The 24,910-nt window shown below is 44.7% G+C and overlaps 3 protein-coding genes across 4 annotated transcripts in view; 1 reads left to right on the top strand and 2 right to left on the bottom strand.

Moving 5' to 3' along the window:
- The window catches only part of LOC311140203 (rho guanine nucleotide exchange factor 1-like), a 49,423-nt gene extending 37,313 nt beyond the window's left edge, over positions 1-12,110 (bottom strand). For both annotated transcript variants that reach the window (XM_084175154.1, XM_084175155.1), the window contains exon 1: positions 11,843-12,110. The gene's annotated coding sequence lies outside the window, so the exon portion shown is untranslated. The remainder of the gene's footprint in view (positions 1-11,842) is intronic.
- The window catches only part of LOC311139364 (sperm acrosome membrane-associated protein 6-like), a gene marked incomplete at its 5' end in the record, with an annotated part of 1,014,348 nt that overhangs the window by 636,910 nt on the left and 352,528 nt on the right, over positions 1-24,910 (top strand). The gene's annotated exons all lie outside the window — the stretch shown is intronic.
- On the bottom strand, positions 14,853-23,327 carry LOC311139644 (ETS domain-containing transcription factor ERF-like; the record flags this gene model as incomplete). Its single annotated transcript, XM_084174555.1, has 5 exons — positions 14,853-15,685; positions 17,706-17,835; positions 19,945-20,128; positions 22,172-22,406; positions 23,264-23,327. The coding sequence occupies 5 exons, from the start codon at positions 23,325-23,327 to the stop codon at positions 14,853-14,855; spliced, it is 1,446 nt and encodes a 481-aa protein (XP_084030681.1).

The following is a 24,910-nucleotide window of genomic DNA, read 5'->3' as shown; positions in this document are numbered from 1 at the left end:
GTCTACTCTGGTTAGTGAAGGGGTCTACTCTGGTTAGTGAAGGGGTCTATTATGGTTAGGGAGGGGGTCTATTATGGTTAGGGAGGGGGTCTACTCTGGTTAGGGAGTGGGTCTACTCTGGTTAGGGAGGGGGTCTATTATGGTTAGGGAGTGGGTCTACTCTGATTAGGGAGGGGGTCTATTATGGTTAGGGAGTGAGTCTACTCTGATTAGGGAGGGGGTCTATTATGGTTAGGGAGTGGGTCTACTCTGATTAGGGAGGGGGTATATTATGGTTAGGGAGTGGGTCTATTATGGTTAGGGAGTGGGTCTACTCTGGTTAGGGAGGGGGTCTACTCTGGTTAGGGAGGGGGTCTACTCTGGTTAGTGAAGGGGTCTACTCTGGTTAGGGAGGGGGTCTATTATGGTTAGGGCCTTTGCTTGCTTATCACGACAGGTCATTACTGACGCAATTGACTGCAAGAAAATAAAGGGGCCAATTTGAATTCTCCAATCAATTTTTAGAGAATGGCTAAATATCTAGCACCATTAAAATCAAGGAGTGTTTGACTAATTAAGTAGAATCAAGGTGCTTTCTGCAAATCACAAATTCCTCTTCCTCCAGGCTCCTCTGAAACATTTAGATTTGGGATCGTGGCTTGGAGGGAGTTAGAGAGAGGGATAAATATTTTAACCCAAGGGAAACAGTTGGACATGCCTTGCCAAAACCCAGTTTACAGCTGAGCATTCAACAAAGTTTAATCAAGCCTGAGCCAATAATGCCCTGAGGGAGATGGGTCCCCATGAGAACTCATGACAGTCAGTGACAGCTAGGCCTGTCCAGAAACAACCCCCAACCCCATCCCTTGGACTCTACCCCTAGTCCCTAGGTTACACCTTTAGTATTTGCTGATCTGTAGACTGTAGGAATGGAATAGATGTAGTCTAAGCAATCTGGCAGAAGCGCAGAACCTAAACCCAATTCGAAGGTAGAGCCAAATTGCTTACACATATCCAACACCACTTCAGATCTCCAAACACAGAAGGGGTAGGGACTAGGAATTGTTTGTAATACAACTGAGAGAGATGGAATTGCCCTTAAGTCACAGGAGTGGACCCCCGCTCTGCATTCATCCTCGAGGCCATAGTTAGTCAGGCTCCTAGAAGCCACCAGTGAGCACCCTGACACAGTGACACCATCACCATTGTCCAGCCCCAAGTCAAGTCACTACTGAGAAGATCTTTAAACGCCTGTGTGAGTGAGGATGTGGGCAGGTGGGTGTGGGACTGAAAGTGTAAACCCGTTTTTTTTTGTAGAAAGAGTACAGCGTATCTAGATGACGTGAGGCGAGATGGTAGCAAATGTGTGTTCGGTTTGAGAGTGAGGTTAGGTAAGTGACAGAGACTGAAATGGCACATTGTCTTGTAAGGGGAAGTGGTGTTGCTGGTATATGTTCAAAGAGGCTTTAGAGGTCAAGAAGGAGAGAGATGGAAAAATGGAGTTGGAGGAGGAGAGAAAATGTGGTCATTCACGGTCATGTGTAGAGGTAAGTAAACCAGGGAACTGAGTGGAATGCACAAACGTGCACAAACATGCACATAGAGTAGGGTGCAATAATCCCACACACCAGTTGGTAAACCTTCCCCTCGGCACCACACATACCGACCACCGCTGTTAGTAGCCTGAATCAACCAATGCCCTGGCTGCACTTACAGTAATGTTTTTCACCAGACACTTCTGCCAAATGCTATGCGCAATTAGCCTGGGGACGAGGTGACATGTAAAGTAAAGTAACACTGCTGCAGTAGCCCATCATTTACCCAATCGTACGGTTACATCACCATGGCTACCACAGTGGATGAAGGTGCGTACTGCTGCCTGGTGGAACTATGAAATGCTGTCACATTAAGTAGTATCCCCCACTCCAGTGCAGACAGGGGGAGTTTGCGGTTACAGACAGTGTTGGGATACTATAGCTAGCCTAAATCTGAGAGGGTCTGTGTGGGAGTGTCCCCTCTACTCTCCTCTCCTGACATATTGAACATTCCACAGCATGGCGCCAGACTACACGTGTCTCCTTCCCTTCTCGTCTCCTTCCCTTCTCGTCTCCTTCCCTTCTCGTCCCGATACATGAAAGGGCTGGATGGGGCCGTTCTGACATTGAGGAAAGGAGACAAGGAGAGATAAACTACAACAAGACTATTGGGACGTGACTTGGTGAGGAAAGGAGACAAGGTAAGGAAGTTGATTTGGCCCATTATTGGGACATGGCCCAGAAGAGCAGGAGAGCCCTGGAGCTCCTGAGGAGGCAGCTGTGCTACTCCTCCCAACCTCCCCTCCACCTCCTCTCCTCCCCTCCCCTCCACCTCCTCTTCTACCTCTTGTCACATTCCAACAATAATTAGCTAGGTGTCAGCTGGCATCAATCTATTGATAGCTATCGAGCGTACGTGCCTCTGTACATGAGTGTTTCTGTGTGTTAATGTGCAGGGGCTTGTGTGTGTGTCTGTATTATAAAGGACCTGTTACAACTCCTATCTCCATTTTCACTTGAAACAAATGAATATTATGGTTATTCAACAAGTTATTTTTTCATAGTTCCACCAGGCAGGTCAGTGTGAGAGGGTTGTATTAATAACCACTGAGTCACTGTTACACCAGCTCTAACAACAAGACCCCAATCCCCATTGTGTAACCGTTTGAATAAACAACCACCCAGCGTGTCACCATTTACACAACCAATAATAACGCAGGACACTAAGGGGCCAAACGATGACCTCACCCCACTGTGATCTTCTTCACTGTCCATACCACAGTGGGAGAGGCTGATACATGTCAATCAAGCTTCTTCAATGACAGTCACATTACAGTGACTGTCAGTCAGAGCAGTTTGTGGCAGGCAGTCAGAATCAGAATATAACATATAGCATATAAATTCTAGTGGTATGGTGCCAGCCAATGCCCACTAAGAGTAGAGCATCACAGACCGCTGGAGTTCAGATAATGCCAACCAGAGCCAACTGGCACAACACTTTAGAGGGATTAAGCCTAAAACAGACCCTTATGTGACTGGTGAGAGTCATATAGTACTGTACAAATAAAAGCAACCAAGAGAGTGAGGGGTTCTACAGTATCTATCAATCATAGAAGCCAGTCTTTCATCCCATCTGAAAATATAAAGTAGGTGCATTTCTAAGTACCAAACGTCCATTCATTGTGTCAGCTTAGGTCTCTCTTCACCCCAAACACCCGGTCCCACACAATAGTCTGTGTCCCGTCCCCTGTGCCACTATGACAGCATGGCCCTGAAATAGAGCAGAGCCCTAATGGCAGCTAGCTGTGTTTGTGCTCTTTTTATCTGGCCTTCTCATCAGGCTGGGCTTCATTACACTGAATGAGTCAGGGATTCTCTGGGGTCCTACGGCCCCGGCCGGGCTCCGAGGGGGTGTCCCCAGAGGCGCCTGAGTAGAAAAGGAGCGGGAGGCACACAGATAGGAAGTGGGTGTAATTTCCTCAGGAAACGATCAGAGCCATTTCCTGTTCAACCTGTCTGCAAGAGTCATGTCGAGAGATCGAGAGAGCGAAAGAGAGAGAAGACGAGAGAGAGAGAGAAAGGACAGGAGGGATGAGGAAGAGGGGGAGGGGAGGATAGAAGAGGAGGAGAGGAGGAAGAGAGGAGGAAGGGGGAAGAGAGAGTGAGAGAGAGAGAGAGAGAGAGAGAGGGGAGTAATGGGGTACAATATGAGAGAAAGAAAGCTAGAAAGAGGAAGGGTGGAGCATGGCAGGGAAGAACAAGGTCAGGGGTCAGATTAAGAAGTGACATCCTTCTCTTTATTTGAACGGTGCTCATCACCTCTGTCACTCAGAAGAGGAAGTTGGCAAACCTCACATGAACGAAACCAAAAAAGAACGATGATTGAGAAACCAAGAGAGGAGTCGAGGACACGTGGGTAAAACTGAGATAAGGTGTGAGAACCAAAGTAAGGCCCTAGTCCTGCTGCCAGCCTGCACCAGACTGACTGATAAACAGAAAGAACAGGGGAAGAGGCCTGGGGTAGGAAAGGAGAAGAAGGAGACCAATGAAAGAGAAGGCTAAATCTAAAATAAATTATAGAGTCATTTGAAGTACTTCACAACTAACTTTAGACTAAAAACACATTATTCGCTGCTTAGGCTAATTTATAACTAAATATAGCTATAGTATATATTTTGGCAACTAGTCTACATGCTTCCAAACACTGATCACATAGTTTTGACAGTATCTGATAGGTTCCTTAACAGCTCACATTGAACCAGTTCAGACAGTGAAAATAGCCCTGGGCATTTCTGTCTAAAGCAACATGTGTGGGATGTTTGTGTGTGTGTGTGAGGTGTGTGTGTTTTGGGCAATGCAGGGTTAGGCAAGGCCTGAGGTGTGAAATTCCTGGGCGACTCAGGTTAATGAAGGATAATCATTCAGAGATGCCAACTGTTTCAACACCACCGTGGTCAACACATTTACACCACCGCTGCAGATTACACACTACACTCCAGATTAGATACATTGATATTCCAACTGCATGTGAGATTAGGGATTACATAGGTACAGAACATTACCCAAATGACTCATATATATATATATATATATATATATATATATATATATATATATATATATATATATATATATATATTACTCAATATCAAGAGATTAAATAATCCAAGATAACTAGCTACTAGAACGGTTTACTGCCTGGCCTTGTAACTATTTGGAGGGTTAATCAGTACATTTGTTTGCATAGCATAAAATAGTATTGGGTAAACAGAGATTGTCATTCACAATTCAACATACTGTAGTAGCAGACCTAAATGGATGGATGTTCCAAAAGAGATATATATAAAACAGAAGAGAGAACCAAGAGAGACGAAGGAGATGAGAATAAACGAGCAAAAGAAAAAGGAGAGAAAAGAGAGAGAGGAGAGCAAGACAGAAGTGTCAGGAGGATGTGTGATGGAGGATGTGTGATGGAGGGAGTGAAACAGCTACGCTGAAGGTGGTGTAGAATATGGCCTCATACCACATCCTCTCTTCTCTCTACCCATCCCTCTTTCAGTCCGTTTCTCTTGCTCTCTTCCTTCCCTCCCCGTCCTTTCTTCTCCCCTCTCTCTCTCCACCTTCAACTCAATAATCTTGGTTGGTATGGCCACTCCAATAAAGCCAAGCCACTCATGACAAGAACAGTAGAGCAAATTATGTCATTTAACAGCCATTACGCACTGGCTAACATAAGACTAGCAACTCAAAATAGCCCAAGAAGCAAAGAAACATAGACAGGGCTATAGTATAGGAAGAACCCCTCTACTCCTCCCTTTGTGTATGCTGTATGGGGTGTGTCTCTAGACTGTCCTACCTCACCAACCCCCACTGACCAAGTTTAACCCCCTCTTCCTCTCTCATCTACAGCCAAAATAGACAACCAATAGCAGTGGTGTTAAATCCCCTACATCTCTTTCTCTGTCCCTATTGCCTATCCCTTAGAGCCAAAATATACTTCCATACCCCTGACAACTCCTTGGCATTACTTTCCCTACCCCCTCTATTTCTCTCGCTCTCTCTCTCTCGCTCTCCATGTAAGTGGTCACTGCTTCATGGAAACATTGGATGGACGAGGGCCAATCGACTGGCATGGATTGGGTTCGCAGTGAGCCTCCCGCCTATTTAACTGCTTCCAAATGTGTGTGTGTTGGTGTGTGTGTCGGTGTGTGTGTGTCTGGATGGTAGGGTATTTGCGCAGGCCAAATACAGAGGCCTTTGATTACCATTTGGGTCATGGAGAACTGTTCTCATTCATTCAGAAGGGATGTGTGTGTGTGTGTGTGTTGGCAGGCCACGTTTTACTACCCCCATGTCCAGCGGTGGCTGATGATGACTTGAGGACTGCAGCACATAAAGCAGCTACGCCCGGCCAGAGTGCTGTCAGAGCTTTCCCAGAATCCCAATCTGGGCTGGTTCTGAACATGGGAGTAGCAATAACGCCGCCCAACACACACCCACCCCTCCATGTCGGTACGGCCCACATAACGCGCCAACCATGCAATGCAGTCCTGCAGCATTCATATCCTCCATCTTAACATAGCTCTATTAATGAGGCACCATGAACCACATACTGCAGCTAGTATCATTATTGGACATTTCTCAGTAAAAATGGCCTAATAATTCATCTCTTCAGATTTAGTCATAAAGCTCTATCTCCCCCTTTTCTAATAACATTTTACATTTTAGTCATTTAGCAGACGCTCTTATCCAGAGCGACTTACAGGAGCAATTAGGGTTAAGTGCCTTGCTTAAGGGCACATCGACAGATTTTTCACCTAGTCGGCTAGGGGATTAGAACCAGCGACCTTTCGGTTACTGGCACAACGCTCTTACCCACTAAGCTACCCACTAGTGTTTTCTAATAAGACTTTTAGAAAACAAGATGTCTACAACTCATACAGAGTTGTAAATGTTAAGATAGTGTCGTGTCCTAGGACCCTCTCATTGTTTACATTACAATCCTCATCAGCCCTGCTGCACTGTCAACATGGATGTGTACTTTGAGGCAGCTTGCTCTTGTGATGGTAGTGTGTGTGTCTAAACCTCCACTCTTGTTCATGTCCCTTCTTGCAAGTTATCCCACACATCCATCCCTCTCCCTCTATCCATCCCTCTCTCTCCATCCATCCCCAAGAGTAAACACGGTCCATGAAGCCCAGTCTAGAATGAAAGAGCTCCTTCTCTCACTCCTGTTCTCTACCAGTCTGACTCACACTGACTGAGGGGCAGAGCTGTTTCCATGTCGTACCTGTCTGTCTGTCTGCCAGCCAATACACTACCTGTCTGTCTGCCAGCCAATACACTACCTGTCTGTCTGTCTGTCTGCCAGCCAATACACTACCTGTCTGTCTGTCTGTCTGCCAGCCAATACACTACCTGTCTGTCTGTCTGCCAGCCAATACACTACCTGTCTGTCTGCCAGCCAATACACTACCTGTCTGTCTGTCTGTCTGCCAGCCAATACACTACCTGTCTGTCTGTCTGTCTGTCTGCCAGCCAATACACTACCTGTCTGTCTGTCTGCCAGCCAATACACTACCTGTCTGTCTGTCTGTCTGCCAGCCAATACACTACCTGTCTGTCTGTCTGCCAGCCAATACACTACCTGTCTGTCTGTCTGCCAGCCAATACACTACCTGTCTGTCTGCCAGCCAATACACTACCTGTCTGTCTGTCTGTCTGTCTGTCTACCAATACACTACCTGTCTGTCTGTCTGCCAGCCAATACACTACCTGTCTGTCTGTCTGTCTGTCTGCCAGCCAATACACTACCTGTCTGTCTGTCTGTCTGCCAGCCAATACACTACCTGTCTGTCTGTCTGTCTGCCTGCCAGCCAATACACTACCTGTCTGTCTGTCTGCCAGCCAATACACTACCTGTCTGTCTGTCTGTCTGCCAGCCAATACACTACCTGTCTGTCTGTCTGCCAGCCAATACACTACCTGTCTGTCTGTCTGCCAGCCAATACACTACCTGTCTGTCTGCCAGCCAATACACTACCTGTCTGTCTGTCTGTCTGTCTACCAATACACTACCTGTCTGTCTGTCTGCCAGCCAATACACTACCTGTCTGTCTGTCTGTCTGTCTGTCAGCCAATACACTACCTGTCTGTCTGTCTGCCAGCCAATACACTACCTGTCTGTCTGTGTCTGCCTGCCAGCCAATACACTACCTGTCTGTCTGTCTGCCAGCCAATACACTACCTGTCTGTCTGTCTGTCTGCCAGCCAATACACTACCTGTCTGTCTGTCTGTCTGTCTGTCTGCCAGCCAATACAAAAGAGACACACACAAACACAAGGTCTAATACAAAGACATAATACATACAAATAGCTGTATACCACATACAGTCTAATTACCCTCGACTAACCGGGGGCACATTGACTCTGTACCGGTACCCCTGTATATAGCCTCCCTACTGTTATTTTATTTTACTGCTGTTCTCTAATTATTGGTTATTTTTTACTTAACTTTTTTTCTTAAAACTGCATTGTTGGTTAAGGGCTTGTAAGTAAGCATTTCACTGTAAGGTTGTATTCGGCACATGTGGCAAATAACATTTGATTTTATTTGATTGTACATACTGTATGTGCACACTCACACATCTCTTCTCCTACCTACTAAAATACTCATTCAGGGCTTGGGGATGTCACCACCTTGCACACATCTCCTTCACACATGCTCAGGTCCATTCCCCTGCCTCTACATAGCGTAGCAGAGGCCAGTGGGTTGGTCCTGTACTGTTCTGTCCTGTTCTGTGCTGAACTACATGGCTGACACAGCAGACAGACAGACAGAGATAAGCGCTTCTACTGTACAAGCTAACAGTAAACCAGGGCTACCTGTGTTCACCTGAGAATACCCCTGAGCTAAGCTGACTCAAAACCATCACCCACCTTGCCATTACAATCTCCACTTATTACAAATCCACGGGGGGCCAGTATGAAAAATGTACGCACTCACTAATTGTAAGACGCTCTGGATAAGAGCATCTGCTAAATGACTAAAATGTCAAAAAATGACAGCAAAGTGTTTTGTTCCTCTAACAAAGACAGGAAGCCACTGTAGTTCAGTGGTTGCCGCTGACACATCACAAGGCTCCAAGCCCAACCGCAGTTTCAGCATCACCTTGTCACAACACAACTGATTGGCTCAAACGCATTAAGAAGGAAAGAAATTCCACAAATTTACTTTTAACAAGGCACACCAGTTCATTGAAATACATTCCAGGTGACTACCTCATGAAGCTGGTTGAGAGAATGCCAAAAGTGTGCAAAGCTGTCATCAAGGCAAAGGGTGGCTACTTTGAAGAATCTCAAACATAAAATATATTTTGATTTGTTTAACACTTTTTTGGTTACTACATGATTCCATATGTGTTATTTCATAGTTTTGATGTCTTCACTATTATTATTCTACAACGTAGAAAATAGTCAAAATAAAGAAAAACCCAGGAAAGAGTACGTGTGTCCAAACTTTTTGACTGGTACTGTATATATTCTGGACTTTGACATTGGGCGTTCTGATATACAGTGGGGAAAAAAGTATTTAGTCAGCCACCAATTGTGCAGGTTCTCCCACTTAAAAAGATGATAGAGGCCTGTAATTTTCATCATAGGTACACGTCAACTATAACAGACAAATTGAGGGGAAAAAATCCAGAAAATCACATTGTAGGATTTTTTATGAATTTATTTGCAAATTATGGTGGAAAATAAGTATTTGGTCACCTACAAACAAGCAAGATTCCTCGCTCTCACAGACCTGTAACTTCTTCTTTAAGAGGCTCCTCTGTCCTCCACTCGTAACCTGTATTAATGGCAACTGTTTGAACTTGTTATCAGTATAAAAGACACCTGTCCACAACCTCAAACAGTCACACTCCAAACTCCACTATGGCCAAGACCAAAGAGCTGTCAAAGGACACCAGAAACAAAATTGTAGACCTGCACCAGGCTGGGAAGACTGAATCTGCAATAGGTAAGCAGCTTGGTTTGAAGAAATCAACTGTGGGAGCAATTATTAGGAAATGGAAGACATACAAGACCACTGATAATCTCCCTCGATCTGGGGCTCCACGCAAGATCTCACCCCGTGGGGTCAAAATGATCACAAGAACGGTGAGCAAAAATCCCAGAACCACACGGGGGGACCTAGTGAATGACCTGCAGAGATCTGGGACCAAAGTAACAAAGCCTACCATCAGTAACACACTACGCCGCCAGGGACTCAAATCCTGCAGTGCCAGACGTGTCCCCCTGCTTAAGCCAGTACATGTCCAGGCCCGTCTGAAGTTTGCTAGAGTGCATTTGGATGATCCAGAAGAGGATTGGGAGAATGTCATATGGTCAGATGAAACCAAAATAGAACTTTTTGGTAAAAACTCAACTCGTCTTGTTTGGAGGACAAAGAATGCTGAGTTGCATCCAAAGAACACCATACCTACTGTGAAGCATGGGGGTGGAAACATCATGCTTCGGGGCTGTTTTTCTGCAAAGGGACCAGGACGACTGATCCGTGTAAAGGAAAGAATGAATGGGGCCATGTATCGTGAGATTTTGAGTGAAAACCTCCTTCCATCAGCAAGGGCATTGAAGATGAAACGTGGCTGGGTCTTTCAGCATGACAATGATCCCAAACACACTGCCCGGGCAACGAAGGAGTGGCTTCATAAGAAGCATTTCAAGGTCCTGGAGTGGCCTAGCCAGTCTCCAGATCTCAACCCCATAGAAAATCTTTGGAGGGAGTTGAAAGTCCGTGTTGCCCAGCGACAGCCCCAAAACATCACTGCTCTAGAGGAGATCTGCATGGAGGAATGGGCCAAAATACCAGCAACAGTGTGTGAAAACCTTGTGAAGACTTACAGAAAACGTTTGACCTGTGTCATTGCCAACAAAGGGTATATAACAAAGTATTGAGAAACTTTTGTTATTGACCAAATACTTATTTTCCACCATAATTTGCAAATAAATTCATTAAAAATCCTACAATGTGATTTTCTGGAGAGAAAAAAATCTCATTTTGTCTGTCATAGTTGACGTGTACCTATGATGAAAATTACAGGCCTCTCTCATCTTTTTAAGTGGGAGAACTTGCACAATTGGTGGCTGACTAAATAATTTTTTCCCCCACTGTATATATATTTTTTATTTATTGGATTATGTGCATATTGTTGTGTATGGCTAGTTACTATTACTGCATTGTTGGAGCTAGAAACGCAAGCATTTCGCCGCACCTGCGATAACATCTGCAAATCTGTATATGCAATCAATAAACTTTGATTTGATTTTGATTTGATTTGTATAGGATTAAACAGCACGATGGGGGAGGGGAGTGAGACAAAGGGGAAGGGGAGAGGCAAAAAGGGGCCAAAAGTGGGAGGGACTTGAGTGACAGATGCGTGTTTGTATTGCTGCTGTACTTTTCATATAGAAAGATAAAATAGTGTGATCAATTGGAAAACAGCAGAAATATGCTACAGTGTATGATATCAGAACTGGTACAATCTCACATAACTTCCTATCAGTAGTCTATCTACCTTTGATAGTGATTAACTATCTAATCTCTTGTAAACTAGTGTTATTAGTGTAATGTATGTGATATCATGTCTAAATAGCACTCAGAAGACTTTAGGCTGGTTTAACAGCTAAATCAAACATGCACTGATAATGTTATTTGATCAAGTATACTTTCTAGATTTTAAATGTCACATTCAAATAGCCCAAAAAAATACATAGGCAAGCAAATCGATTTACCCTACAAATCATCGCACGTAGGCCTGGCTACATTGCTGGCAATAACTGCTAAAGTTAGAGTTACATTAAACCGTAGGCTACAATGTCGCGAGTCACTTTACAAATTCCGCTCCTTGCAACATTTTTGTAACATGACGGATAGCGATACCTTGTAGCCTACTAAAAAATATAACTTGATTCAACAACAAATTAGCTAGCGACCTGACACGTAACGTTACCATTCAAATACCAGTATGCTTCAGCAAGTTTGTGAAGTCCTGCTTTGTAATGAAAAGAGTGTTTCGTTTACTCCAAAACACCTGATTTGGGACTCGAGAGAACGAGATGTTCTGCTAGATTGTAGCCAAACACAACATTCCTTTAGCTAGACGCTAACTAAAGGCTGTCTGGTGAGCTGGCTAGCGAGAGACAGAGAGACAAGCCTTTACTCGCGGAATAACCTAATTAATTCTCAAGTATTTATAAGTAACAAACCATCCAACATATGTACTACATGTTAAATTAGCTAAATGTTTCGACGTGGTACTCACCTCAAAATACAGCAAAAAAAGACTGACAAAAGTCTAATATGGTTTGCTGTTCGAAAGTTGGCGTATGTCGCTGGAAAAAAACATTTTACGCGGAAGTACAAATTCAAGTGCACAATTTCCCCTTGCCTGTTTTTTTTATCTGCATAAACCACTGGCAAATTAATGCATGACGATGTCAAAATATATTGGTTTGATGTAATAATACAGTTTTCAATATGATCTAGCTATGTAAAATCTGGTTTTCATGTAACTTTTCCCATCCCCAGTTTTTTCCTGTTGGACTTCCATACAAGACTGTGTTACACGGTATTCGGTCCCCTCGTTTACCCATGTGAGTCAACCGTATCAACAGTTATTCAATGCATCTTCAATGTGTTTGTGTAGCAACATTTCAGTTCACTGCCAATCTTTTCATACATAAGGTAATCTGTGTTCAAATATAAATTATGGAATTTAACACATTATGTCATTGACTGAACAGTATGTTATGGAACACTGAACTAGTGCATCCATAAATACATGTAGGCATATCCAGTACAGAGGCAATGCTTTTGTTTCCGTAAACTTCTGTTTCACTTAGCAATATGATCTCATATGTTTCACAATTCACAAAATAGGCTATCACACAAAGTAATTCCGACATAGCTAGTGTGAAAGTTTAGGGCATGCACATATCTTGGTTTGTCATCTTCATTTCCCTTCTTCATATCCGGCCTTTGCTTCCAGTGTGCGTCTGAAATGGCACCCTATTCTTGATACCAGTGTACGTCTGAAATGGCACCCTATTCTTGATACTGCGCTGGTAAAATGTAGTGCACACTATGTAGGGAAAAGGCTGACATTTTCAGACTTTTTATTCAACACGTTTAATAAAGGTAGGCGGCAGATTTGTCATGACTTTATATCCTTGGGAGAGGAGGCCATATGGCATATGCTGTCCCATTACCCTGACTATTACAACTCATTGAACTCGATCAGCCAATTACACATGCAAGGAAAATAAGACTATGGGAAACCATGGCCAATTTTTACTCATGCTCATGAAATCAAACCCTTCCATGATATAATGCAAACTATTCTTGTAGACTAGATAAGGTAATTACATTGTAATATAGGTCCAGGTTCTCCACCCTGTGGCGAAAGGATGCTCTACACCAGGGGTCTCAAGCAGGCCTATAGGAGCCACTTACTGTGTCAACGCACACATTCACACAATGAGTTCAGTGCCAACAACAGTCCAATCTCTAGAATAATGTTTATTGCTTTAGAAGTTATTAATCTTTTTTTCTTATTTTTGCTCTTTCCATTTTACCTCTTTACAATAAAACAAAGAAATGTGACTTATTATTTCACGGCATGATCATTTTGGATGTGTACACATACATTCACAAAGGAAAGAGTATTTACAGCGGTGTTGGTGAATGCCACACAGAGATCATGAAACAGAGATTTCCGGTAGAATCCAACAAATATAGAATTACATGACCTTTACAATAGGGCTTTCACACCTAATGTTATACCGCCACTTGTTTACAAACCATACCATATGAATCTGTACAATGTGGGGTAGTTAGTATTGCACTCTGTGCTTCAAAGTGAGCATCGTGGAATGGGGAAGTTGGTTTGTGTCCCTAGTTGGTATTGAGATACTTTGTACCTCTGTTTTAATTTCTACAAGGGGACGCATTGCCTAACTGTTGCCATGGATAAAAAGCATTGACTCAAAAATAATCTACATATTTTTTTGAAAGAATGTGCTGAAACCAATATTATTCACATTAGAGAAATTACAGAACAGTTACACTGGGTGAATGCTAACTATAAAAATAAAGACTACCAGAATATTTTAAACCCAAAGGGCATCTTGGAAAATGACCAAAGGGCACAATTAGCTGAGGTTGAGAAAATATGAGACAATTCCCCATATATGAGTCCTCCTCATAGAAAAAACACCTTCCCAATACAGATACTCTGACTGCCGTTAATTATTTAAAACTTTAATACACCTATACTTGTCAATTTCCCAACATTATTTAAATACGTAATTAAATCACACCAACACAGCTAACTTTTATAATATTGATAATAATTAAATGTAATGTACATCATAATAAACTATATACAATGAAATATTGATACAAATTCTAGATTTGTCCAGCTCTCTGTTTTGCTCTTTCTTTCTCTCTCTCCCTTTTCTCTCCCTCTCACTGAAGAAAGTGGAGCAATTTAAATTAGCATTAAACAATAATAAACAAAAAAGTATGGAGTTAGAAATGTACATTACAATACCAGAGCATTACATTACCAGAGCAAAATGACTAATTGTTTGGATTTGGGGGATGATAATTTCTCCAAACAGACAATGAACTGTAGCAGCCTCCTATAATGACCACCAGCTGGCAATGTTTGACTATGTTTTGAACAGCAAAAACCATACCCTACCCAGGAAAAGGAATCCCCAAAAAACGAAAGTAATATCTGTCTGATATAATTTATTGTGGCCATTATTGCAATTCATCTTATGTGTGTATATTGTAGTGTTGTTTATTATTGTTATAGCATTATGTTTTAATGTAATTAATTATATATTGAGTTATATTTATGCAGTTTGATGGACCCATTGCAGTAACACGGTAACATACGAATAGCACAGAACAATGTACAATGCTGTTAAAGCTCAAAACATCACTGAAACCTTGAGACAATAAAATGTGTGGGAGGTCATAATGAATAAGAAGTACACATACATCTGAAACATGGTAGACTCTCAGTAATGTCAAAATCAGCAAGCTCACTAGCTCAGCCATGTTGGACAAGTTAACATGTAAAGAGAGAGCGGAAGAGAGAGGAAGAAAAAACAGAGAGACGGGGAAAGACATTTCAAAAGGCGCAGAGCAGAGTCTAAAGAAACAGCAAATAAAAGACAACAAACAGATGAAGGGAGAGAAAGAGAGAAGGAGAGAAGGAGAGAGAGGAGGGAAAGAGAGAGAGAGTTATCTATTAGAATCTATTAGCTGTGGATCAGTTTGAGAGTCTCTGTCTCCCTGTGCCGTTCAACCAGAGCCATGGATGGAGAGAGGGGTAGAGGGAGGGACGGAGGGGGAGGGGTGAGGGGCACCAGCCTCTTGAGGGGATGGGGGGACACGGGGGGAGGGAGGGAGGAGAGAGGTGGCAGTGCTCCCCCTTTCTTCCCCTCCACCAGGATCTGTGATCGACCGCTCAGCCGGGTCTCCTTGATGATGCTGAAGTCAGGCTCGTTGTCGTTGTCTGAGCTGCAGTCGCTCAGATCTGTGATCTCCAGGTCCGAGTCTGACTCTGGGTCCTGCTTCACCCCACCTCGCCGCTCTGATGGGCTCTGTCGCCCCCCAGCACCACCACCAAGACCCATCCCTCCCAGACCCAGACCCAACCCTAGCCCCAACCCAAGCCCCGTGCCTGGGGTGTTGGTCTCCCTTCTCTCCCTCTCACCCACAAAGCCCCCGTTGCCAATGTCCGTCCGGCCCAGCGACAGAGCACCAGGGTAAGGAGGCAGGCAGAGTCTGGGCTGCCCACCTGCCGTGCCGTTAGTAACCCCGGTCTGGCCCGCTGCTCCCCTCTCTCCCCCTCCTGCCACCTCCCCCGGGGGGAGTAGGGAGGAGAAGGGGTGAGGCAGCTGGCCCAGACTGGTCTGCAGCGGGTTGGGGTAGAAGTGGGAGGGGTAGAGGGAGCCGGGGGGCAGTTTGGGGCAGTTGTTGAGGGAGAAGGCCCCTGAGAGGTAGGGATTGAAGCTCCAGGGGTAGTCGAAGGGAGGGTTGCGGGGGTAAGGACCCAACAGGGACGGGGGCTTGGAGTAACAGGGAGCGCCTGGAAGAGAACAGAGACACAGAGACAGAGGTTAGCTCTCTGAAGGGGTAAAGGTCTCCTGACATACCACATCCAAGCATGTTCACTAATTATGCTCTGCAATAATTAGCAATGCAAATCCACAGCTATGCACTAGGGCAAAATGTGAGCGCTGTTGATTTGAAGAGAACCCTGATCTTAGACTATATGCCTGCCAGACCTATTCACACATTCAACTGGTTCACAACAAAGATAAACACATGATGAGAGATATGCTCTCTGACAAATTAAAAAATAAATAATAATAATAATAATATATATATATATATATATATACATAACAGAATAGTTATGCCACTGTAATAAAATAATACGGTCTATGAAAAAAGGAAAATGGACTGTGGTAAGAGAAATCCAGTTATTTAGAAAAGCTGTCTGTTGTTGGCCGTGTATATAGTCCAGGTGCTTGGTGAAGTCAACTGAATAATAGAAAAACAGAACTCGCACACCCTGGCACTCTAGATGGCTCCATCATACTTTAATATATAACTTAAAACCAATGTGGGACTTTTTTTCTTCTTCTATTAGACAGAAAAGCAGAAATTTGATTAACATAACAGCTGATATAATGTGTATGTGCATTACATCAGCTTCCCTATATGCATCATTTAATAACAACTAAAACACAGGGGGTAAATCTGAGGTGATACTGGAATTCAATTTTAATGCGTGAACAAAAGAACTCCCTCCCACCCTGACTGTACTTCCTTCCAACAACAGACAGCAAACTCAAAGATTTACCCCATCTCTCCCTGTTTCCCCCTCTCTCTCTCTCTGTCTGTCTGTCTCTCTCTCTCTCTCTCTCTCTCTCTCTCTCTCTCTCTCTCTCTCTCTCTCTCTCTCTCTCTCTCTCTCTCTCTCTCTCTCTCTCTCTCTCTCTCTCTCTCTCTCTCTCTCTCTCTCTCTCTCTCTCTCTCTCCTATCTCTCTCTCTTGCCTCTTGCTCTCTCTCTCTCTTCCTCCTGCTTTCTCTCTCTGTTATTTCCTATGCAGGGCTAATTTGACAGTGCTTGAGTCTCTGTGTGCTGGGCCAGGAGTAGCTGGCAGACACATGAATATTGAATCAGTCAGGCAGGCCTCACTTGCTTATGAAAACACAGTAATGGGCGCCCACAGGCCACAAACTGAAGCCTGCACCCTCAATTAGGGCCTTCCTGCCTGGGAAGGGATTAGGACAGGGGGGACACATGGGAGGGAGAGGAGGGTGAGGAGGGAAGGAGGGGGGAATAGGACCTGAAGACAAACAAAACAGGGGGGCCAGGTTGTGATGTGAAGGGGAGTGTGTGCACATTGAACACACCCTAACTCACACACACACTCACTGTACAGTAAGAGCACACATTCTGATGCAGCAGCAGGGCTGAAACGCACACATGGAGTATCCAGACAGACAAAGGCATCTGTACACACACATGCACAAACACACACATACGCCCGCACGCTCACCCACACACAAATGCACATAAATAAAACACACACATACATGCACACATTCGCGCAGGCAAGCACACAAATAAAACACACACATACAAACTGAAGGCTTGTATAAAGGGAAAATGCAAATGATTCCGCTGACATACATTTCAAATACCTTAATTGAGCACCTGCCTCATATCACTGTAACAATACTGTAATATATACTGTAGATCATTCCCATCTAACCCTTCCTCTCACCTTAAGGAGAGTATGAATTGGAGGCAGTAAAGGGGCATATCACTGCTGTGTAAAGTACTGCAGTGAACATGGGTTTGACCTTGTTCTCTCTCTCCGGACGCCCTCCTCATTTCCTCTGTCATTCTCAATCTCCTCTTTCCATCATCTTCCTTCCTTCCTTTTACCTTCCCTCTCTCCTCATCACCTCTTTTTCCCACTCTCCTCTGTTCTTTACCTTCCTGTTTTTCCACAATCATCTTCTACCTTATTTTGACCCCTGTCACCCCTCTCCTTCTCGCCTCTCTCATCTCTCCTCTCCTCTCTCTCACCTGAGCTGAGGAAGGGGAACGTGTCCAGTCTCAGTTTGTCTCCCTCTGGTCCCGGGGCCGTGGCCACTCGGTCAAACAGGGAGGTTCCTCTCCCTGACTCTGGCAAACGAGGGAACAGTGACTGCAGGGCCTGGGAGAAAGAGGGAGAGAGAGAGACCAAAAAAAAGCAATCAATAGTAATTAATTTGATCACCAAAGAAAAACAACACATTTGTCTTGTCTATAGGATCCTCAACCTCCTCTTTAAATAATCATGTATTTAGGGTAAGTCATTTGATGGCAATGGCACCCTTTAGTGTATGGTGCAAACACACAAACAGTCACGACAAGGACAGGATAAAAGGAAGTGCCAGGGGACTGAGAGGGAGAGGAGAGGAGAAGATAGAACAGAGGAGAAGATGAGGAGAGGAGGTAGGAGGACGCAGAGGCTCAAAGACTCAAAGCCAGGAGAAGTACAGAGTCAAATGGAGGCCAACGATTAAGTGGGCACAAAGGATAAACGACAAGAGAGAGAGGGATTGGGTGCCCTTCGAGGAGGGAAGAGTGTGAGGGGACAAAGGAGGGAAAGGATTGATGTAAGGGAGAGAGAGAGTAAACAAAATAATAGATGTGGGGTAAGAGAGAGAGAGAGAGAGAGAGAGAGAGAGAGAGAGAGAGAGAGAGAGTGAGAGCGAGAGAGAGAGAGAGAGTGAGAGCGAGAGAGAGAGAGAGAGAGAGAGAGAGAGAGAGAGGGGAGAATGTATGTGTGTGTGTGTGTGTGTGCGCATGAGGTGTGTGTGTGTGTGTGTGTGTGTCTGTGTGTGTAGAGGTGCTTTAAAACAGGAAAGAAAAAGGAGGCCAAACAAACTAAACAGTTAAGTCACACAGAGTCGAGGGAGACAGAGAGAGAGAGGGGGGATTTCTCTTTTTTTAGAAGAGCTGGGATCAATAATTTCTGTCACCCCTCAGCTCCAAGTTTGAAAAGCGAGACTGTACTTCCAAGCTGCATGATCTGGATTGCTTATCCAAACCTGCATTAATGACCGAGCATTGATCTGATCTGACGTATCTACTTGTCTTTTATTTCTTTCATTTTCAATCGGTGATAGAGGGATAGGCCATCCGAGACGGGAATGTGAGAAGGGTGGATAACGTCTTCTTTTGTTTTAAGGACAAGTTAAAACCATCTCTCCACTTTCTCCTTCACTCTCTTTGTGACTCTCTTTTTCTTGTTCTATCTTTCAGGACAAGCAAAGACTATGCTAGTAATTTAAAGTTAACTCTATTCCCTTTTAAATACATTTCATGAATTAAATTAATAAAGATAAAATACCAATTGCACTAGTATCGCAATGTTAGTTTTCTGTATTTGTAAAAAATCAGTAAAAAATAATTGTCATAGCAATTTCGATATCCAAGCAAATGAGAAAGTAAAAATCAGTTACTGTTTAATTGTAATATATCATCACCTAAATTGATCAATCAGAAAAGTTAAATATGCACCCTGAGCACAGACCATTACTTCAATACGTGTTTCTATTGTATCATTACAAACTGTAACAGGACAGTTTTATTCATACAACCCCTCTGGTGGTCCAAGAAGATTTATCTCTGTAAAAATTTCAAAATTACTCTGAGCAAATAATAAGTGAAGACCATTTTATCATGATCAGGACTGCTGCTATTAGAGACAGTGAATAAAATATGTCTGATAAGATACGCGGAATACAATTGATCCTCCCGTAACTGAAGAATGAATACACAGCAGGAGTCTGTACAGTGCCATCTGCAGTTCCCTGATACGAAATGGATTTTAGCTAGACCCGCCGAATCAAATCAACATTAATAAACAATCAAGTATGGAGTTGTGGCAACCATATTTCCATCTCTCCCTCTCATTTTCCTCCCTTTATTTCGCTCTTCTTTTTCTCAATGTTTGTTGTTGATGGTTCTCAGGTACTCGGAATCTGCTGGTTTTCTATCCTACTTGTCCCTTAATTTTGGTGAATTCAAACATGTACTGTGCAAATGACAGCTCAATGTAGACAATGTGATGGATTGTGATAATACCGGGGAATAACTTGGAGCAGCTGTCTATTCTGGAATACCTGTAATTCCTGTCCGTCCTAGTAATCCTCTCTTTCTCCTTTCTCTCGATACCCTCCTCCATCCATTACCCTTTCTCTCCATCCCTCCCTCTGTCATAAACTCCATTCGTTCCTCCCTCCCACCCTCCCTCCCTCACTTCCTCCCTCCGTACCTCGGGTGTGACAGGGCTACAGTCGGGCGCGGCAGAGCCCCCATTGAAGTGGTTCTGGAGCAGGAAGGGGGAGCTGGCCATGTCCAGCAGAGGATAGTTCACCAGCACCACCTTACTGAAGTTAAACTTGTAGGTGAAACGCTTCCCTTTGGTTTTGTGCAAAATGCGCTTGTTGTAGTAGTACCTGGGTGGGGGAGGATGGAGAGAAAGGTGAAAGGGAAGAGATTAGGATGGAGGGAATGGAGAAAGGAGAGACAAAATATGAAGAGTTAGAAATAAATATCCATGTTTTCATCGAACCAACCTGCTTCCTGGAGAGCTACCGTCCTGTAGGTTTTCGCTCCAACCCTAATCTAGCACAATTGATTCTAATAATAAGCTGGTTGGTAAAATGAATCAGGTTAGTTACACCTGGGGTTGGAGCGAAAACCTACAGGAGGGTAGCTCTCCAGGAGCAAGGTTGGAAAGCCCTGGTCAACAGTAATGTTTTCCCTTAACAGCAGGGGGAACAACACCGGTCCTCCAGGGCTAAACTCCTGCTGGGTTTGTTTTTCCCTGGCATCTCACTGATCAATTCATGTTTTGATTTGATAGAGTCACCACACACCTCGTTAGGCAGGACTAAATAAGTCCCTGACTAAAACCAAAAACCAGCGCATAGACAACATCCCTCCAGGGCCTGATCTGACCTGCTGTGCACCGTTGACATACAGCAATTATTATGTATGTAAATATTACATATATTTGTGAAGGGTCCGTAAGTAAGCATTTCACTGTTTTTCCACACCTGTTGTTTACGAAGAATGTGATGAATACATTTGATTTATTACATGTATATGTACAGAAATATGCATAATATATATACATCAACTCTTGCTGTCAGTGCTTCTGACATCATTTGCAACTGAAGTGCCTCTTTGAGGGTGGAACTACAGTGTGAGTGGTGTCTCTATGGAAACAACCTCAGGTGCCAATCACTCTAACCCTACAGTGCTTGTTTCCTGTGCCACCTACTGAGGTGTCACAGGCTACAACACCTGTCAGAATCCTACACTGTCAGATCCTACATACTGCCATATGGTTCAGATGAGAGGGTTGGTACTTCAGGTACAGAGGTGGGGCGGGGTGGGGGGGTGTTCTCAAAACTGAATAAAGAAAAAACGTGTTATATTTTCAAATGTGTGCTCAAGCTTGGTCACTGTCCTGATACATTCTTAGACTTTAATTGTCTGTATTTGAAGCATGTATGTAATTTAAAATAGGCCTTTGACAAAGTGAAAATCCTGTATAGCTACGCTGTAGATATAAGGTAACAACTTCACAGGCATACAGACCTGTATATATCAGTATGTAGCCCAACAAACGGTTGGGGCCCTCGCAGTGATTTGTACACTTTTGCTTTGCATGGCAATTGTGCCGCGGCCCTTAATTGAGCAATTAAGCTAGGCTAATCAAGAAGGCTAATTATGGCCCCAACCAATTCATAACAATTAGACCCCTACGACAGCCCCCATTAACGAGAGGGCAGGGGAAACCAGGGAGGGGGTAACAGGGTGTGTGTGTGTGTGTGTGTGTGTGTGTGTGTGTGTGTGTGTGTGTGTGTGTGTGTGTGTGTGTGTGTGTGTGTGTGTGTGTGTGTGTGTGTGTCTGTGTCTGTGTGTGTGTGTGTGAGTGCGTGCGAGTGTGTGTGTGTGCATGTGTGTGTGTGTGTGTGTGTGTGTGTGTGTGTGTATGTGCGCGTGTGTGTATATTGTCATTTGATAAGTAAACAATGAGTAGCGGTGGGGTGCAGGGGGTAAATTCAATAGAATGATGTATAGCAGAATAGGTAGCAGGGTTATAGCTTAAATCACATAGCAATGCCTACAGAGTTTTGAGTCAAGTATTTCTGAGACTGCAGAAGGACTTGATTTATTCTCGGTAGGTCTAAGTCCAAGCTATTTTATATGGAGGTTTAGTAGTGAACTTTTCCATTTGGACATTGGAAAATAAGGTTAAATCGAGGGTATTGACATTCCTAAGGAAAAAACATCATATTTTTCTTTCCATTTTTACTGACATGGAGGGAGAAGGTGAATGAGACACGTAGGACTTAAATCCACCCAAAATAAATACTGCTATTTTTTCTGGCTTCTTATACTGAAATATATCAGATAAAGCACATGCACACCCACCCACCCACACACACACACACACACACACACACACACATACACACAGTTCCTACCTTAGCGCCCTGCTCAGTTTATCGTAGTTCATGTGGGGTTTGCATTTCCGGAGGCCCCACAGTTTGGCCACCTCGTCGGGGTCCTTGATGACAAACTCTCCATATTCCCCCTGCCAGGAAATCACACTCTGGTACTCCTCCTTCTGCAGCAGCTCCAGGATGAAGTGCCAAAGCTGAATCTGTCGCGAGCCGGGGCTCGACTCAGGCTTGTAGGCCCAGTCTGGGAAGGCGATGCCTGAGGAGGAGGAGCAAGAGAGCAGGATGAGATTGAGGCCTATTGGTTTGTGAATGGTGAGTGCTGGCCAAAGGGGCTAGCTGTCTGGATGACTGATGGAGTGATGCAGTTAAGAGATGATGTGTTTAATATCATAGAGCGTGCCTACAGCAATGTTGCTCTGTGGTAATACTAATGCCCTCTAGCTTGGACCCACTAGCTGGTCAGTTAGATTTCAGCTCTCTGTCAGAGTTGATGGATGCTACTTACATTTTGACAATACTTGAATTCTAACTGCCTGCTGCCATACACTTCTAATAGAATTAAATAGCTAATCAATTGAACAACAATTCTGGCTAATTAAGTAAAGAAACATGAATCCTAACAAATTAGAAACGTTATTTGTTCACCGATGTGTGTGGTAAGTTTTTTGTTATTTATATATAACAAATTCTCTTTATAATCCAGACTTGTTGGGGTATACATATTGACCATTAGAAAACACTAGCTATCAAGGCCTGATGTACTAAGCGGTAACACAGGGAAAAAGTATGCAAGGGAATACAAGTAAACCTACTACAAAAAGGTACAAAGGTTAAGAGGTAGGAATAAAGCATTTAGTTTAGTAAATATAGACAGTTTGGTAAATTAGCGTCAAGGTTTTTTGTTGCCTATTTCATCCCTGCTGATAATAACACTTAACACTTAACATTGCACAGGTACAAGCATTTTGTACATCTCCCTTTAGTGTATAACTGATATCTGCCCTCCCCCAAAAGTTCATCAAATGTTCCTCCACAACACTAATAAAATCCCCAACTCCCCAAACCACGTACCCCGGCTTCCGCAAAAAAGTGCCCCCATCCTGCTTGCCTCACCTGGTGTCCAGAGGGCAGGGACAGGGGGGGTGAGCAACAGATCACTGACGCAGTTACAGTCCATGCCTCCACTACACCTGAGAGATGGGGAGACAGAGGGAGAAAAGAGGAGAGAGGGAAAAATTCAAATTTAATTCAAATTACTTTTATTTCCTGGGAGAAAAATTAAAATTAAAAAAAGGGGGGGAGAGAGGGATGATATATTCATATTTTGTAATACCATGAGGAGAACATTAGAAAAATAGAAACTAAAATGAGAACCAAGGCCAGGTGAGTAAAAACAAATAAAGCTGAATTATTTTCACCTTTTCACATTGTGTCACGCCCTGGCTCTGGGGACTCTTATATGTTGAGCCAGGGTGTGTAGGGTCTATGTTTTGTGTTCTATGTTCAGTTTCTAGGTTATGTGTTTCTATGTTGGCCGGGGTGGTTCTCAATCAGAGGCAACGAGAATCAGCTGTTGCTTGTTGTCTCTGATTGGGAACCATACTTAGGCAGCCTGTTGTGCACTTGTGTTTTGTGGGATCTTGTTCCGTGTAGGTTTGTGTATGACCGAGGACTTCACGTTTCGTTTTGTTGTTTTTGTTATTTGTATCGTGTTGCTAGTACACTATTAAAGAGATGTACGCATATCACGCTGCGCCTTGGTCTACTCATTATGACGACCGTGACAGAAGATCCCACCAATACAGGACCAAGCAGCGTGTCCAGGAGCAAACGCCGAAGGTAACGTTAGTGGATGTCCTCCTCGGTTGGGGGCAGATCACGGAAGACGAGGCCGTCCGTTACCAGAGGGCGATGAAGGGGGAGACCCAGGCAGGAGAGGAGAAGCGGCGCCAACCGGGCTGTCGTCGGACAGGTCGAGAGGCACCCCCAATACATTTTTTGGGGGGGGCACACGGCATGGACGACGGGCCTGCTGGAGGCAGATAAAGGGCGAGTTTGTGGACGAGGAGAGAAGGCCACCAGGTTACGGGGGCCATTGGTCAGTAGAGGGAAGGAGAGTGTAGAGGCACGGCGAGAGGTACTGAGGTGTGTTACCAGTCCGGCCCGTTCCTGATCCCCACACAAGGCCAGTGGTGTGTGTTCCCAGTACGGTCCGGCCTGTTCCTGTCCCTCGCACCAAGCCTGTGATGCGCGTCGCCAGCCCGGCCCGGCCTGTTCCTGCACCTCGCACCAAGCCAATGGTGCGCGTCGCCAGCCCGGCCCGGCCTGGTCCTGCTCCCCGCACCAAGCCTGTGGTGCGCGTCGCCAGCCCGGCCAGGCCTGTTCCTGCCCATCACACCAAGCCAATGGTGCGCGTCGCCAGCCCGGCCCGGCCTGTTCCTGCCCCTCGCACCAAGTCAATGGTGCGCGTCGCCAGCCCGGCCCGGCCTGTTCCTGCCCCTCACACCAAGCCAATGGTGCGCGTCGCCAGCCCGGCCCGGCCTGTTCCTGCTCCCCGCACCAAGCCAATGGTGCGCGTCGCCAGCCCGGCCCGGCCCGGCCTGTTCCTGCTCCCCGCACCAAGCCAATGGTGCGCGTTGCCAGCCCGGCCCGGCCTGTTCCTGCTCCCCGCACCAAGCCAATGGTGCGCGTCGCCAGCCCGGCCCGGCCTGTTCCTGCTCCCCGCACCAAGCCAATGGTGCGCGTAGCCAGCCCGGCCCG

This window comes from Coregonus lavaretus, assembly GCF_964263955.1.
Source record: "Coregonus lavaretus genome assembly, chromosome: 13".
Lineage (NCBI taxonomy): Eukaryota > Metazoa > Chordata > Actinopteri > Salmoniformes > Salmonidae > Coregonus > Coregonus lavaretus.
This window is presented reverse-complemented; position numbering and strand designations above follow the sequence as displayed.